A 15,000-nucleotide genomic window follows, 5' to 3' on the forward strand; every position below is an offset into this window, starting at 1 on the left:
CGAAATCAGTTCTAAACGCTAAGATATGCTAAAAAATCATCAAAGAACCAGACAAAAAAAGACCCTTGTCAACGGTACATATATAAACACCCAATGTACGCGTTTCAACAGCTCAGCAGCAGAGCTACTCCTGCCAGAGTCCACTTGGCAGGAGACTCCTTGGTCTTAAGAAAGAAGTTCCACACATATGTAGGGCCTCGCTGTCTTGTCTTGTAAACAGGGCACTCGTACACGTTCTTGGTTTCCTGTTTGTCCACTGGTATGGCCCGAATAAACATCACAGGCATACCAGGAGTAAGCTCTTTCAGCCTTGATTCAGCAATCATGCCTGTCTGTGTGTCCCAACGTGCGCCTTCCATAAACAGCCCGTGTACATAAGCGCCTTCCCTGGGTGGACTGTTAAAATCTTCCTTGTTCTTTTTTGTTACATCCACCTAATAAAACACACAGGTAATATATCTAGAGCTCTTCACGGTATACAGTTGAAAGCATCAAGGGAAGCTTACCCTAATTTCGTTTGGACAAATTGCAGGCCCTTGGCCAGGTCAAGGCGTTAGGCCCGTGACAATTCTAACCTAACCTCCCCCTTACAGCGAGGTGTGGAAACGCCGTTGTTAAGACTACTTTTTGTATTTTAGGCACCAGTTGTTCAACTTTATCCAGTGGATAAGTCAATATCCTTCAGTTTCAATCTCTGCAAATATTTCAGTATTTTACCCTCCTAGCTGTGAATATGCACACTCTAAGCACATCTACTTAAAAGGAGTGTAAGAAAACTCTTGGCCAACATTTAACGTGAAGTGTATTTTTCACTCTGGACACTGTGGATAATGACGTATCCAATGGTTAAAGTTGTCCGCCCTTGGAGCAACTGGGGCCAGAAGGAAATGGATAAAAGCACACGAGCGACAGCACTTACTTGCAAAGCCATCTTGTCCAATGGCCATTCATTCTTTCTCGCCATGGACTGCTCAATGGCAGTAAGGAAAGATTGAGGATTGAAGAAACCTGAGAGCCAAACGACATTGGGCAAACAGAAATCCGAAGTCCAACTCTCTAACTCTTTGATTCGCAGCAACAAGTCCACAAACCATGCGGCCAGCCCTGACATGGACGGGTAAGCACGGCGCGTCCAGGATTCGGGGACATCATCCAGGAAGAGTGCATTGCCCAATTCCTCCATGTCAGCGGTGATGGTCAGTTCACCCTACAAAGAAAAAATTCGGATACACGTCTTGCCATCAAAAGACCGACATGAGCTCAGAAGAAGTCGGTGGGTTCACCAATGAAGAAGAAAATACAACACAGTTTTGATGACCATCACATGAATTGTACAGATAAGACGCTTCAAAAATATTCCTGATCTCCTGTTTTCATCGCAGTTGCCGGGTGATTTGTTTTGAAAAGAGAGCAGCCTCAATTTCAGAGTTTCCCCATGCAGAGCAAGACACAAAGATGTCTACTCAGAAACAAACCAAGAGCAAAAAAACGAGAAGTATGTCTTTTCTTTAAGGTCTGAAAAGTCAACGAGCAAAGCAGCGACACATCTAGAAGAAGTTTAGAAGAGGGATTAACCGTTACCGAAATCAAATGAAACTCGAGGGTAAAGGGGAGTCCAAATTTTTTAACAGAAGCCGGTCTTACTTTCAAACCCAAGTCCAACTCTTTCAGCGATCGTTTGATCTCACTGGTGAGGATGTTCATCCGCTCACACTCCTGGAATGCGACCACAGTGTACGGTGTGCGATCTTCGACACGAGCCATCATCTCTTGCACGTTGAACTCGTCAGGCAGCTTTTCAAGGATTTCATCCAAAACCTGCTTGACCTGTTTGGAAGACACGTGAAAAGACAGTTTGAAAAATCTTTCAAGCGAATTCCATTTTGTTTGTTATTCACCTTCGAACTCGTAAAATGATCCCTGAGGATTGGGTTGTCGAGTCCTTCAAGTGAATTCATAAAGCAATCTCTCACTTCACTCAACAGAGGATTACAATAAACCCTTCCACACTGCGATGGGTCGTATTTGAGGTCGACCCACATTTAGTATTCTTCTATGAATTCGCTTTTTATGTAAAGAACCCCCCAAAACGGATTGCACTATGGGATTGTGCAAGTAGCGAGATGCCTGTGTCACCACCCACGATAAATGGTCATACTATTAAACAAGGACCCTGCCTATAACAATGGATAGCCCTTCCCCCTCCTGTAACGTAATCCCGTTTTCCACGACTCATCCAAGATGGCGGACTGACTGAAGAGAAGGGGCGAAAATCACTTCTTATGATAAATTATCAAATGGTCTCGTTGCGGGCTAAACATTTACTACGGAATTACAGGATGAATGCATAAAAATGTGAAAATGGAAGGATAACCCACCTTTTCCTCTCTGGTCTGACCCCCGCCGCCCCCGGCCCCTGCATCCCTGGGTTGCATTTCCAAAACGGTACGGAAGAGATTGTCCGACGTAGCCGTCAAGAAGCCGATCTCAGCATTAGGGTGCAGACCGTACAGGTAAGGGCTCTCGGCTGGTAACACTTCGTCGATGTAGTTGTGATAGGTTTTGTAGTCCGAATTTGGAGGGATGGGAAATCCCGGTGCAAGGTTCATCTCTCCTTCAAGCTGCAAACATAAACACAATTGAGAGATTAGAGGGATTTATCACCACGTTTGCAGCAAAAGGCAAACGCCAGGACGAAATTTGCATTCATTTCTTGCCTGAGCAACGAGCAACTTCTCAAAGGAAAAGACAACTGAGTAAGAATAGGGAATTTTTATAAAGGCAAGTAATTCGTTTCACCGGTGGCTCAAATGGTTGAGCACCGGGCTGCCATGCGGTAGGTCGTGAGTTTGACTCAGGACGGACCAACATTCAGGATCTTTAAATAACTTAGGAGAAAGTGCTGTCTTTGTAATGTCATCTCAAAATGGTTGAACTCTCTAGTCTTCTCGCATAAGGACTATAAACCACAGGCCCCGTCTCACAACCCGACCCTGTGGGACGTTAAAGATCCCCCACACTGATCCCGGTGTTGTGATTTGGTCTGATTGAGGACCACAAGTTCATTAGCCTATGGCTATTACGAAAACTTCACTTCGCGCTCAAGTTGTACATATAAGACGAAGTGTCCCTTTAAGTCTAAGCATTTGCTACCTATTTCCAACAATAAGGTTAGGGTTAGCGTCATTTTTAGCTTAGGGTAAATGCAGCTGTTTATCCGTCCTTACTTGAGGAGAAGCCCTTGGGGAAAGTCTGTATGACGAGACATTCTGAGAGAGGAGCAAGGGGTTACGCTTATTGAAATCCGAGCCGTGCATCTAATTACCTGCATTTCTGGACATATCTGTGTTTTTAGGACAAACAGTAGCCTACTCTTCGCAATTCGCCATTTCATGTAAACGCGATGACACAAATGCGACGCTTAATTTCTCCATAAAGCTTTGAGTTTGCCAAGAGATTCATGTGCAAATGGTTGGACATTGGAAAATCCGAAGAAACTATGGTGACGTTTGCAACACTCTTACCATGTCGGGTTTCATGTACTCCTCTAAGTAGGTTTTACACAGCCTTCTGTCCCAGTCATCTGTAATGTGACCTCCGTACATGATCTCACCGAATAAGTAACGCAGATCAGTCCATGGAACCTGAATGAGGACATAAAAAACACAATCCACTTCTTCATCCAGTTTGTTGGTTCTCTACTCTGCACCGAGAGGTTTTTCTCCGGGTACTCTGGTTTTCCCCTCTCCTCAAAAACCAAATTTTGAATTGATTTTCCTTAATTTCAATTTACAGTGTCCCAAATTAGTGCTACAGCGCTAAAAGATTAGACACTTAAATAAAGTTCCTTTCCTTTCCTCAGTTTCCTTTTTCCTTTCACACTGCACTCACAACTATGTCTGAGCTGACTTATACGGAGCAAGCCTAGCTCGCGATTCTCAATCTTCTGTTGCCATATTTCCACCATGTAGTAAATATGGCTCAAACGCGAGCCCATTGAATATTCGTCCCATGAGATCGCGGGTTTGCAACCCGCAGGGTCTCAAGCAAAACGTGCTGCCTTTCTTATCTCGTACGCAAATGACTGGACTTTCAAGTTTTCTCGGACAATTAGTCCCCGTCACAAAACTCTTGCTTGTAAAATTCTTTGAAATTTTAAAGTATTCACTTACATAACAACGAAGAGCACGACACTGAGTTCCCGGCTTTGTGGTCTGAGGGCCTATTGTCTCCAGCAAATGTGGCCGGCTCAAAAAGTCTTACGGTGTTTGAGGCCATGCAGGCAAAACTAGCCTTCAGTCAAAAGGGACATTTCCGGGTTTACGGAATAAAACTACAGAATTTTTCCTTAGTGCCATTTTAATTCTATCGTAGTGACAAGATGGCGTTCTTTGTTAAACCAAAAAGTGCCGAAGTAAACAAAGATCGGCCTATCAGTTTCGCTCACCTTGGCATTGGCCTCAAGGTAGTTGTAAAGTACATTTACACTGATGGTCAGGTCACCAGTGTTGAATGGGTAAGATCTGTTCCATCCCTGAGGTCCAAACTTACGGCGCTCAGCTACGCATGCGTGGAAATAGCACAAAGCGAACAGTATGCTCTTGAATTCATTCTCTCGGGCGCACATTTCAAGTGTGTCCTAAAAACAAAACAAAAACATGTTAAATAGGCCATTCCGAAAAAAAAATCATATTAGTTAAGTTGATAAAATGCACTATGTAGGTTTCATCAGCTGTTTTTTCAAAGAACAAATGGATGTTGCCTATTAAAAAGGAAAGGAAATATCACAAGAAGAAAAAGAATAACAATCATTTTATCGAAGTTTAAAGCTCATATATGTGCTCTACTAATCCAAAAGACTGTAAGTGAAGAGAAATCAAATTAGATGGAGCAATGTATTTTTTTCAATTGTGACTTAAACACGAAGAGGCACTAGAAAAGGCGTGGTACCTTAGGCACATGCCGATGATATAGCACTCAACCGTGGACGCATACAAAGCTCTGTAATAATTTGTGCAATAATAAGTCCCCTAACGGGAAAGTGTCTGTAACATGTTGAAAGATGTTATTTATCGTGCTTGCTTAAAACTCCCAGTCACTTTTTTTCGTCCTGAAATCATTCCTTCTTGGTGTTCCTGTCAGTTGATCGCCATCTTGGATAATCTGTCGTGCTTGAATGGATTCGAACAAAATCAGAGCGTAAAGCCATCCCTTTTATAGAGCGTCTTCGTGTTTACGGATACTCGGGAAAAAAATTGCTAGGTTTTTTGCAGGAGTCCAGAAAGAAAAAAATGCGTCATGTCGACACATTCAGTCCTGTTAGTCTTAACCAAGTTTAATGGCCTCGCTTCAAAGAGACTCCTATAGCTCAGCGGTAGAGCATGCGAACTAGTAATCGGAAGGTCGTTGGTTGGATTCCCACAAAGGAGAACTCGAAATTTTTGCGAGTGATCCCTGAGTCATCATTGATGTAGGACACACACCTCTTCATGCTTTTACCACCTCCTTCATTACAAATCAAAAGTTGGTGTTTTTCTTTTCAACGAGAGAGAAAAGCAGAAAAATACGGAGGAAACCACTCCAAGCAGAGTAGAGAACCAACAAACTTGACTCAAGCCAAATGTGAGCCGCGAACTCCGGGAATCTCCTTCCTTGGTGGAAGGCAGTGCTCATACCATTTGGTCAGTCCTGCTGCGGATTTTTATGAGGAAATTATCATATACTCAGAATGAAAGTACTGTATCTAGGATACCTTTACGATGTATTTTAAATGTTCGTCTCTACGTTCATTAATCCCTAGTTTCTGGAATGTAGAAAATTAAATTCTTCGTTTCGAGTATTTCTTTCGAGTATTACATGTCAGCCAATTCAAGGCGGAACCCCACCGAAAGAGCATAAAATGGGTGACAGCGAGCTAAGTTACTTGAGTGAACTTCATCCAAGACCCTAACTCGAATGTACTCCGGTATAATAAGAACCGCATGTACAACACAAATCTACCAAATTGTTGTACTTACCTGGTTAAAGTTGTCGAGCGCCTGATGTAAGTTGGCCTGCATTCCTGTGGGTGGCTCATTTGTAATCTTGATCGAGGACTCCAAAATTCCTTGAGGGATGATATGAGACTCGGGCGTGCCTGCGGGTTCAGCCGAGATGTATACTCGATAGTTCTCATGGCTTCCTTCGCTGTAAGCCTCTAGTTTTTTCTCCAGTGTTGGAAGCCACTTCTTTACAAGATGGATATTCTAGGAAAACGGCAAGAAAAAGCTGCTTAGCTGTCAAGTATTAAGCCCGAGATTGGTTACATTTTACGTCCGTCAAAGTGGTCAATTTTTGTCCCGTAATTAGTGCTTCTCTCACTGCAAGAGCATTCGAAACATTATCGACCCGCGTAAAAACAGAATAGATTGAGAAAGGGGAAAATAAATGACTGAATGTAAATATCAAAAGATCGAAATAACACAAACTATAGAACCTACAAATACAATGTTGCGTAAATTTCATAAAAAGCGAGTGACTTTGGCAATTATGTCATAAGGATTTTATTTACCTGCAAAATAACCCAATGTCCTTCCTTTGCCGCCAAGTCAAGACTCTGCTCTGCAACGATTTCTTGACCCTAACAAAGAAACACGTTAAATGTCAGTCATCTAACTAAATAAAAGAACATAGGCGAGAGAAAACAGCCGCTGTACCAAGCGCTCGGGAAAAAGACTGAGCTCCTTACGAGAACGAGCGAGGAAACACGCACACCAAACTTGAACGACTTTTTCATCTGTTGAACACTTTTAAAAATATCGTGTCTCAAAATGCGGGTACAGAGAACAAAACAACATAAACGCAATGCGTCCGTTACTCACCTGTCCTAGAGAAACATTGTGGAAGTTTTTGTTATCAATGGTGAAACCGATTTTTTTCCCCAAGGCCTCCACGTCCTTCAGAGGGTCAACACCTGGGGAAAGGATGAAGAAGATTGGCGTTCCAGGCCCGCTCTCCTCATACGACTTTGCAAACTCCACTTGACGATTCTCCACGTATTTTGAGCCCATCTTCTCTTCGACAAAACCGCTGTAGAGAGGAAGGCAAAACAAGAGAATTGGTATGAGCAAAGCGATTTCTAGATACATCAGTTGTTGTCATACAAGTTGGTACAATCCCAACAGAAGCGGCTGCTCGGATGAGCATCGGTCGACGGTGCCGCATGTTGTATTTCATGGCACTACCGCATGTGCGATCCTTTATTTTACAGACATTTCAGTGTTAATTGGCTTGAACACTTCTCAGAGGTCGAAATGGAAAAAAGGGACTAAACTAGTGATTTGATCGGAAATGTTGGGGGTATGAAGTTCTTCATTGCACCACGGCAAGCTGCGTAAACTGTTGAAGCTGGGAAAGGGAATGGGATCAGCAGGGCAAGGGGAAAATATATCCCTCCTTATTTACTTTTCACTTTCTCCACAAAGGAGAAAAAGTACGAACGTTCCCTCTCATTCCAATAAAACACACAGCTCATGCCTTTCTTTTGTGTGCGTCTGTTGGCTTGTCAATTTTTGAATTACTTACCTCACAGCGTAAGTCATTCTGTCTGGCCTCAGAGCTCTCATCATGCAGAGCTTCTGCAAAGAGCTTTTGTTTTTCCACTCCTGGGGGAATTTCTCTTTCTCGGGACATTCACTCTCAACAAACTTTTTCCATCTCTTGGCAGATCCCTCGATATCACGATCGAGATTACGGAATTCTTCCATGTTACTCAGAGCCTACAACAAGGCATAGGAACGACAAAAGTACGCTTGTTGTAATTAACTACATATTAAGACAATCACCATCCCTTGTTCTCTCGCATCATCGCCAGTTGCCACCTGATGAGGGTCATTTACATGAAAGGTGGAAAATACTAGTAAGATCTCTTTATTTGGTTTAAATACTATGGTTTCAGAAATGGTCATGGGAGGACTTCGGAGCACATCCACCGAAACCACCTTTACCCTTGCATGCGATGAAATTGGATTGAGTAAGCCTAATTTCTTTGATGGAAAGAGGTTTGAAGTTGAAAAGAATAAATAAAGATTCCGAAGAGTGAGACTCGAACCCGTATCTTTTAACGAATGCCGATATCTAGTAGACTAACGAAGCAAGCTGTTAAAATCCCCAAATTTCAAGTACATTTCTTTTTTGCGAAGGCACTCAGCACCACGCCTCTGTATAGCTGCCAGCGAAAGAAGTGACTATTGTAATTGTAATTAACCAATCTCTAACCTTAATCCCTCCCCAGCAAAGATTATTGAGAAAGTCGACTGGACTTGTCACGTTCATAACAGCCGGAAAACGGAGCAGGAATTCCAACTCGTGAGGTACAATCTCCTTCTTCATCAATAGGATCTGCCGAAAGAATTGAGACGTGAATAAAAAAGATTGAAAGTACAGTTTTTTGATTCAATATTCTTAGAGCTACACGGGGCGGGGGGGCGGGGGTTCGGGGATAAGCTATTCGGTTATTAGTCCGCCACAACTTCTCATTTTAACTCCTCTACACTTACTTGTCTTCTTTCCGTTTCTTTACTTTTTCTGGGCTAATTGCTTGTACTTGGTTCCTAGTCGCTACATTACCAAGTATAATTTTTGACTATTTAACAATTATTCGCCGAAGGCGAAGTTATTATCGGTGAATATTCACCTCGACTTCGTCTCGGTGAATATTCACCGATAATCACTGAGCCTGAGGCGAATAATTGTTTTAGTATAAATACACAGGTGATTATTTCAAAAAAGAGAAAAAAAAACATTTCAGCGCGAAATCATCTTCACTTACAGTGGCAAAACGAAAACTGGCAGCCATTTTGTCCGTCGAGGTGATTATCGGCTGATAATCCGAGATAGCGAGCCAATGAGAGCGCGCGATTTTGTATAATCACCTGTGTATTTACACTAATATAAATTAACTCGCTCGACATTTCTACATCAGGTCACGCGCGATTTCACTCAAATACCGCAACTTTCATTAAGTTCATTCGTCTATCGGTGGCAGAATAAACAGCTGGATTGATAACTTTTTACACCACCTGAAAACGGACGCGATCACCGTATATCTCGTCGCGAATAGTTTTTACAAAGAACACACCCACAGAACGCCCTAATTGAACCTGCTTACCTGGAAAGCTACTTGTGCTGTAAAGATAAGTTTGTCCTTTTCAAACAACCCGCGGGTGGTGTAGATGAACACAGAAAAGGTAATGCAATCAATTAGATTGTTTACGCGCACTTTGACTTCCTCTGCCGGTTCAGCTCTGTCAATAGCTTTTTGAAACACCACGTTAAAGGCCTGAAGAGAAGAAAACAGGGAATCAACCTTCAGCACTCAAAGAGGTATCGAAGCAACCTCTTACCCATCTATCCATTTGCGAAGTCCGGCGGCGCGGTCAAGTGAGAAGAGGGGTTGCGTTTGGTTCCGGGTTGGGCTGGGGTCCAATCCCGCTATAACTACTGGTTGGATGTGTCTTTGGTGCTTCCGAATCCCGAATTCAACTTCAGCACGCCCCTTAACCGACAAGTTACCTTCTGCTAATCGTGATCCCCAACCATTACCATTTGGGAGACCCATGATGTAAAATACTGGGTTACTAGCTGGTATCACAAGTTGCATCCGTATTAAATTAAGTTATTTTCATGGTCCCAGAGTTAACTTATCAAAACGGAAGAAAAGGACTACTTGCTTGAGTGGTATGTGGATGTATTGACTGAAATGGACAAAAGAACCGTATCCTGAAAGGATAAAGTGAAGAAACTATTTTGACTAACCTTCAGAGAGAACTGATAAATGGGGTTGATCTTATTCAGATCGTTCAATATAAAATATAACAGGGAAGATCGAGAAGCCGCTGGCCGGTACTGCTCGCGGGCTTCATTAATCTTGACTTCAGTCGTTTTGCCTTCAGCAACTTTAACCTCAATTTCAGCGGCAGTTCTCTTTGTGTTCTCTAAGTTTTCCACAAGAGCGTAATCGCCCAAGAAGTTTCCACCCGCCGCAGACAGCCGAGCCAGCAACGCATCTTCAAGTTCTTTGATCTTGATAGTGAACTGGTTCATTTGCTGGGTCAAATTGGCCTTGGTTTCCTCGAGGTCAGGCCTCTCTTTTCGCACAACGTCGGCCAACAACTGATCTTCCAAGCCTTCACGTGTGACCGTAAAGTTAATAAGGGTAGTTTGGGCCTGCATTTCGGGTTTGTAATGTGGATTGGCCAGTTTGGTGTGAAGAATGAGACGGAATTCTGGATGGTACTCGACCTCTTTGTCTCCCATCTTGATGTACCTGTCAAGCGGAAGTAGATTAAGAAGGGAAAAGTGTGAATGTAAACATTGTACCAAAATTAGGGCAAGGTTTCGCGCATTTTTAAGGAGGAAGGGAAGGGGGGGGGGGGGGGGGTCCTTGAACTGTAAGCTTTTAAGCTACATTAACAATTTGAGGTTTTCTTTCTTTGCTTCCGCTTGTACTTGTACTAACTGAAGTTATCTGCGCGTTTGTTGGCGCTTTGCAAAACAAAGACTTTCCAAGCACCAGTTCTCTTTTAATCTTTAATCATAATCTTTTTGCTCCAGCTCTTGGCTAAGTGGCCTGACTTCTGGCTGTTATACACAATTGTGGTCTCATTCACACAGAAGCCCTTCAAGCTAATCCTGCCAAGCGGACCACGTGCTGGAAAGGTCAGACCACAACACCCGGAACTCCGTGCCCTACTCTTTTCGAATAGTGTGTGGGATCTTTAACGTCCCAAAGCGTTAAAGAACAAGGGCTGTGAGACGGGACCTCTGGCTTATCGTCCTTATCCGAGAAGACTTGAAAGTCTAACCGTTTGCAGATGTAGTTACAAAGGCAGCACTTTCTCCTCAGTTATTTAAATACCCTGAGATCTCCCGCGATAGCAGGAAAGCCGAAAGAAGAATAATCAATATGTCATCCGACACATTTGTTTTTGGTCGTATTTTAGTTAACAAGGAAATATAACATCATAGGACCTCGCTGACCAAGGACAACATGCTGTATTTACAAAACGACCAACGCAATTAGTTTCCATATAGGGTCATGCGGTATACCAGCTGATAACCGAGACAATGGTATGCGTTGCATGGTTATGCACTGTGCTTGAATGAATAATTATTATCAACAAACCTTCCTTTCTTGATGGTGTTTCGGCCGACAAGGGCATCCAGCACTGGGTCCATGTTTTCGCCCATGTTTTCAATCAAAACGCAGTCACCGTTCGCTACTGCTCGTTCGATGGCATCCAAGTACCTGATAAAACAATGAACGGTTTCAGAAAGTGAGTCAGCAAAAAAAAAACTTGGCTTAAGTAACCATTAGTCAAAAAGCAACCTTGATATGGTCACATTTCTACTGTATTCTTTTGGTCCGAGATTTTGAAACATGGGAGAAATGACGAGAATTTGATTACGCCGCAGTTCGTTTTTAACAGTTAGGTACATTAGTTTGGGCCATGCCTCATGCTAGTCCTGGTAACGGTCTTAACAATCACGATATTCAATGCCGCTACTATTCTCCTCATAGCTTCCATAAGTATAAAAGTGAACTCCCAAAATACGTTCATGATTCATGTTTCGCTGAAAAATTTCAGACCCATCTCCTTGATTAGTTAGATTTTAATTTCTCCATTATTGGTAATTTCGGAAACAAAGATTGTAAGCGGCAGAAATCTGAATTTCAACCCTGCCATTCCAGGATAGGTATTTGAGTACGTCCCAACGCCTCTGGCTTCTCGAGGTGTTGGTATGAATATAAATTGAGGGAAACGCAACACCGTTGTGGCATTATTAATCGACAATATAATTCCCTTCAGCGCTTTCAAGAATACTTCGATGATACACTAGAGAAACTGATCAATTCAAACAAATCAGTCCATTTTGTGGGCAACTTTAACATATAATCTCCTTCTCGCTAAAACTTCAAGTTATGCCCACGATTTCCTTCTTTTCTTTGCAAAATTTCACATTTATTCCAATATGAGGCGCGGTGGCCTCATGGTTAGTGTGCTCGACACCGGATCGAGTGGTCCGGGTTCGGGGCCTGGCCGGGGACATTGTGTTGTGTTCTTGGGCAAGACACTTTACTCTCACGGTGCCTCTCTCCACCCAGGTGTATAAATGGGTACCAGCGTAATGCTGGGGGTAACCCTGCGATGGACTAGCATCCCATCCAGCGGGGAGTATAAATACGAGTTCCTGGTCGCTTCATGCTACAGAAACCGGAGATAAGCGCCGGCCTGATGAGCCTTCTGGTTCGTAAGCAGGGACTTTACCTTACCTTATCTTGCAACATTCAATTTACTTTCCTAGTTAATTAATTTTCTTTGACACCTTGTTTTCAATAACCTTAGGCCGCCCGCCTCGACTAGCGTTGACTATTTGCGGGCGGAACTGCTTTGTATTATTATATTAATTTTTGTCGTTATTGTAATTTGTGATTAATTAGTTAACAATGATAGAAATAAAATACATAAATATAAACATAGCCTGGTTCAAACACTAAACCGCCCAACAGAATACTCTTAAGGAAAAAGGCTTTTCGTGCGCGTTAAGGAAGCACTCGCTTGTCTCAAAATTCATCTCTTTCAAAGACCCGCTCGCTTCCAAAGCCATTCTCCTTTGTTTTGGGAAAGAAACTCGTGGAAAATGGCACTTTACATAAGAAATGTTTGAGACAAACGTACAAACGAGATTCCAAGAAACAAAGAATGCCTACCCTTTTTGTCCAAGTCGGACCACTCTCAGTTCTTCTCCCTCTCGAGTTTTTATCCACTTTACTCCTTGCAGCTGTGGATCGATCATTAGCGGCCATCGTTCGCAGTTAGTGAGAATAGTAGCGTTCTCTGTACTCATTCTGTCGCTTGGTAGGTTCTCGTTGTTCCACTGGGCAACGGTTGCATTGTCAGTTAACAAAGTCAGCGGGTCGAGGTTCTCTGTGATTTTGATAGGAACCTAAAAAAAACAATTGTTTGAGTTATTGAGACTTATGCGAGAGAGCAACGAAACGGAAAGGAACAAAGAGCTTCGAAGTTATTTTAGATATAATACACTGGCCGAATCACCGCACTCTACAGACACGGAAACCTTAAAACGTTCATTACCTACAAAATTATCAATGAATAAATAATCTTAAATAAAGGCTAATTATCATATGGCCCGTTCGGCCGGCCCTGCGCGCTCTTTTATTCTTAAACTATTGGGAAAATCCCCGTATGAGGGCCGCATGCATTAGCGCTAGCAGGGCCGGAAATAGGGAGCTTAAGCACGCGCGTTTTTTAGACGCGGACGACAACCGGAAGTGACCTGTTTTCCCTTTTAACTTCTCTTCACACAACCACATTTACATTATCAAGTACCTTTACTCCATTAGAGATGATTAGTATAGAAATCTGGGAGACAACACTGTCCTGACACGCGAAATTTTCTCTTCCGGTTGCCGTCCGCGCCTCAGAAGCGCGCGTGCTTAAGCTCCCTAAAAGCTGTACGGCCCTGCTAGGAACACGTACTGCTCCGTGCGATGCAATTTTAGAGGATTTCGTCGCTTTGAAACATCCAAGTTATATGCAGCCAGAAAAGCAAATGCAAGCAACATATTAGATTAATACTGTGCAAATGTTTGTTACTTATTTTGTCAAAACTTCATATTCTGAGTGCTCATGAATAGTGTGAAGAGCCCATATGATAAAACACTTATTGACTGAGTTTAGGTCGCGCCGGACAGGAAAATATTTGGCCCTCGTCCATGGCGCTAGGGCCAAATAATTACCCACCCGGCTCTCCCACTCAGTCAATAAGTACATAAAACTGATAAATGATAATTGATGGTGACAACATGAATCAAAAATTATTAATAAGAGCCACAGGATAAATCTTACAGTAAATGTTTTAAAACCAAAGGCTTTGGTTTTTAAAAGTTTTGATCAGATCAACCTTAGTTTTCATAGTTGTAACAAGAGTCCTAGATCTATCTTAATGTATCATAATAGTTAATATATTTTACTTACTGAATTAATTTTTTTAATTATGTAAGGTAAACCTTATCAATTCAGTTATAACTGCAATCTAAGGTGATAATAAAGTATCTATCTATCATCTATCTATCTATCTATCTATCTATCTATCTATCTATCTATCTATCTATCCACTAACTTCAACTTTCACGTCATTGTTTTTCCCACGATTGCAAGAAAAGTATGAAGTCTCACGAAAGTTCCCTCTAGCTCACAAACATTTTTTCCTGTGGCTTACCGATTGCCCTTTTAAGAATGGCAGCCATTTTTCGTTCATGAGATTGTCGCGGTATTTTCTTGTAAAACAGCCCATGTACGAAACAAAAGCTGTCGTAAGAAGGACATCGCCAGGCAAGGTCTTCTCCTGCTCCTTGAAGTCCGCCACAGATTCGGCCCAACGAACATTTTCCGAAGCCAATCCCCCGACCAATCGATTAGCCAGCTCGATAGTCATGGCCGTCTGTTCGGCTTCCTTCTGGCATTTCAGTTTTTCTGCTGTAGCCTAGAATCAGGAATAAAAGCAATTGTTATAAGATTCAGGTGGTAAGTTCCATTGCGTTTACATGGAAAAGATTTGTGGTGATGGGATACTGAGGGATAAATTGCCAACGGCTTTAATATGATAATTAGATTATTACATGCGTAAGACCATTTGCTGTTGGCCGATGTTGACGGTAATGTAAATAGCAGAGGGGGGCGTGGAAACTTGGTTCTCATATTGCTCTCCATTAAAAAAACCTGGAAGATTAACACGATATCTGGTTTGACATGAGTTGCGAAAATAACAAGAACCCTTAACTGCTCGAACACGTTTCTTGTGTTTTCAAGCACATATCAAGGGAAACGTAAAGTTAGGGCCAAAACTCTTGGTTTCAGTTAAAGAAAGATGCTTCTTTGCTCGTGGATTTCACCGAAAAATATAGTCAATTATTACATTTCACTCGAGACTTTCCTA

At 42.4% G+C, this 15,000-nt stretch overlaps 1 protein-coding gene across 1 annotated transcript in view; it reads right to left on the reverse strand.

Moving 5' to 3' along the window:
• Positions 1-15,000, reverse strand: part of LOC137972036 (dynein beta chain, ciliary-like) — a 62,873-nt gene that overhangs the window by 368 nt on the left and 47,505 nt on the right. The window contains exons 48-63 of the mRNA XM_068818838.1: positions 14,284-14,547; positions 12,752-12,987; positions 11,165-11,287; positions 9,796-10,306; positions 9,149-9,319; positions 8,257-8,379; positions 7,564-7,757; positions 6,861-7,068; positions 6,551-6,619; positions 6,018-6,245; positions 4,448-4,639; positions 3,525-3,644; positions 2,379-2,621; positions 1,645-1,827; positions 920-1,207; positions 1-434 (exon numbers count right to left, since the gene is read on the reverse strand). The exon at positions 1-434 is cut by the window's left edge and continues 368 nt beyond it. Of these exons, the coding sequence (XP_068674939.1) occupies positions 105-434; positions 920-1,207; positions 1,645-1,827; positions 2,379-2,621; positions 3,525-3,644; positions 4,448-4,639; positions 6,018-6,245; positions 6,551-6,619; positions 6,861-7,068; positions 7,564-7,757; positions 8,257-8,379; positions 9,149-9,319; positions 9,796-10,306; positions 11,165-11,287; positions 12,752-12,987; positions 14,284-14,547 (3,483 nt within the window). The 3' untranslated portion in view covers positions 1-104. The remainder of the gene's footprint in view (positions 435-919; positions 1,208-1,644; positions 1,828-2,378; positions 2,622-3,524; positions 3,645-4,447; positions 4,640-6,017; positions 6,246-6,550; positions 6,620-6,860; positions 7,069-7,563; positions 7,758-8,256; positions 8,380-9,148; positions 9,320-9,795; positions 10,307-11,164; positions 11,288-12,751; positions 12,988-14,283; positions 14,548-15,000) is intronic.

This window comes from Montipora foliosa, chromosome 9 (assembly GCF_036669935.1).
Source record: "Montipora foliosa isolate CH-2021 chromosome 9, ASM3666993v2, whole genome shotgun sequence".
Classification (NCBI taxonomy): Eukaryota; Metazoa; Cnidaria; class Anthozoa; order Scleractinia; family Acroporidae; genus Montipora; species Montipora foliosa.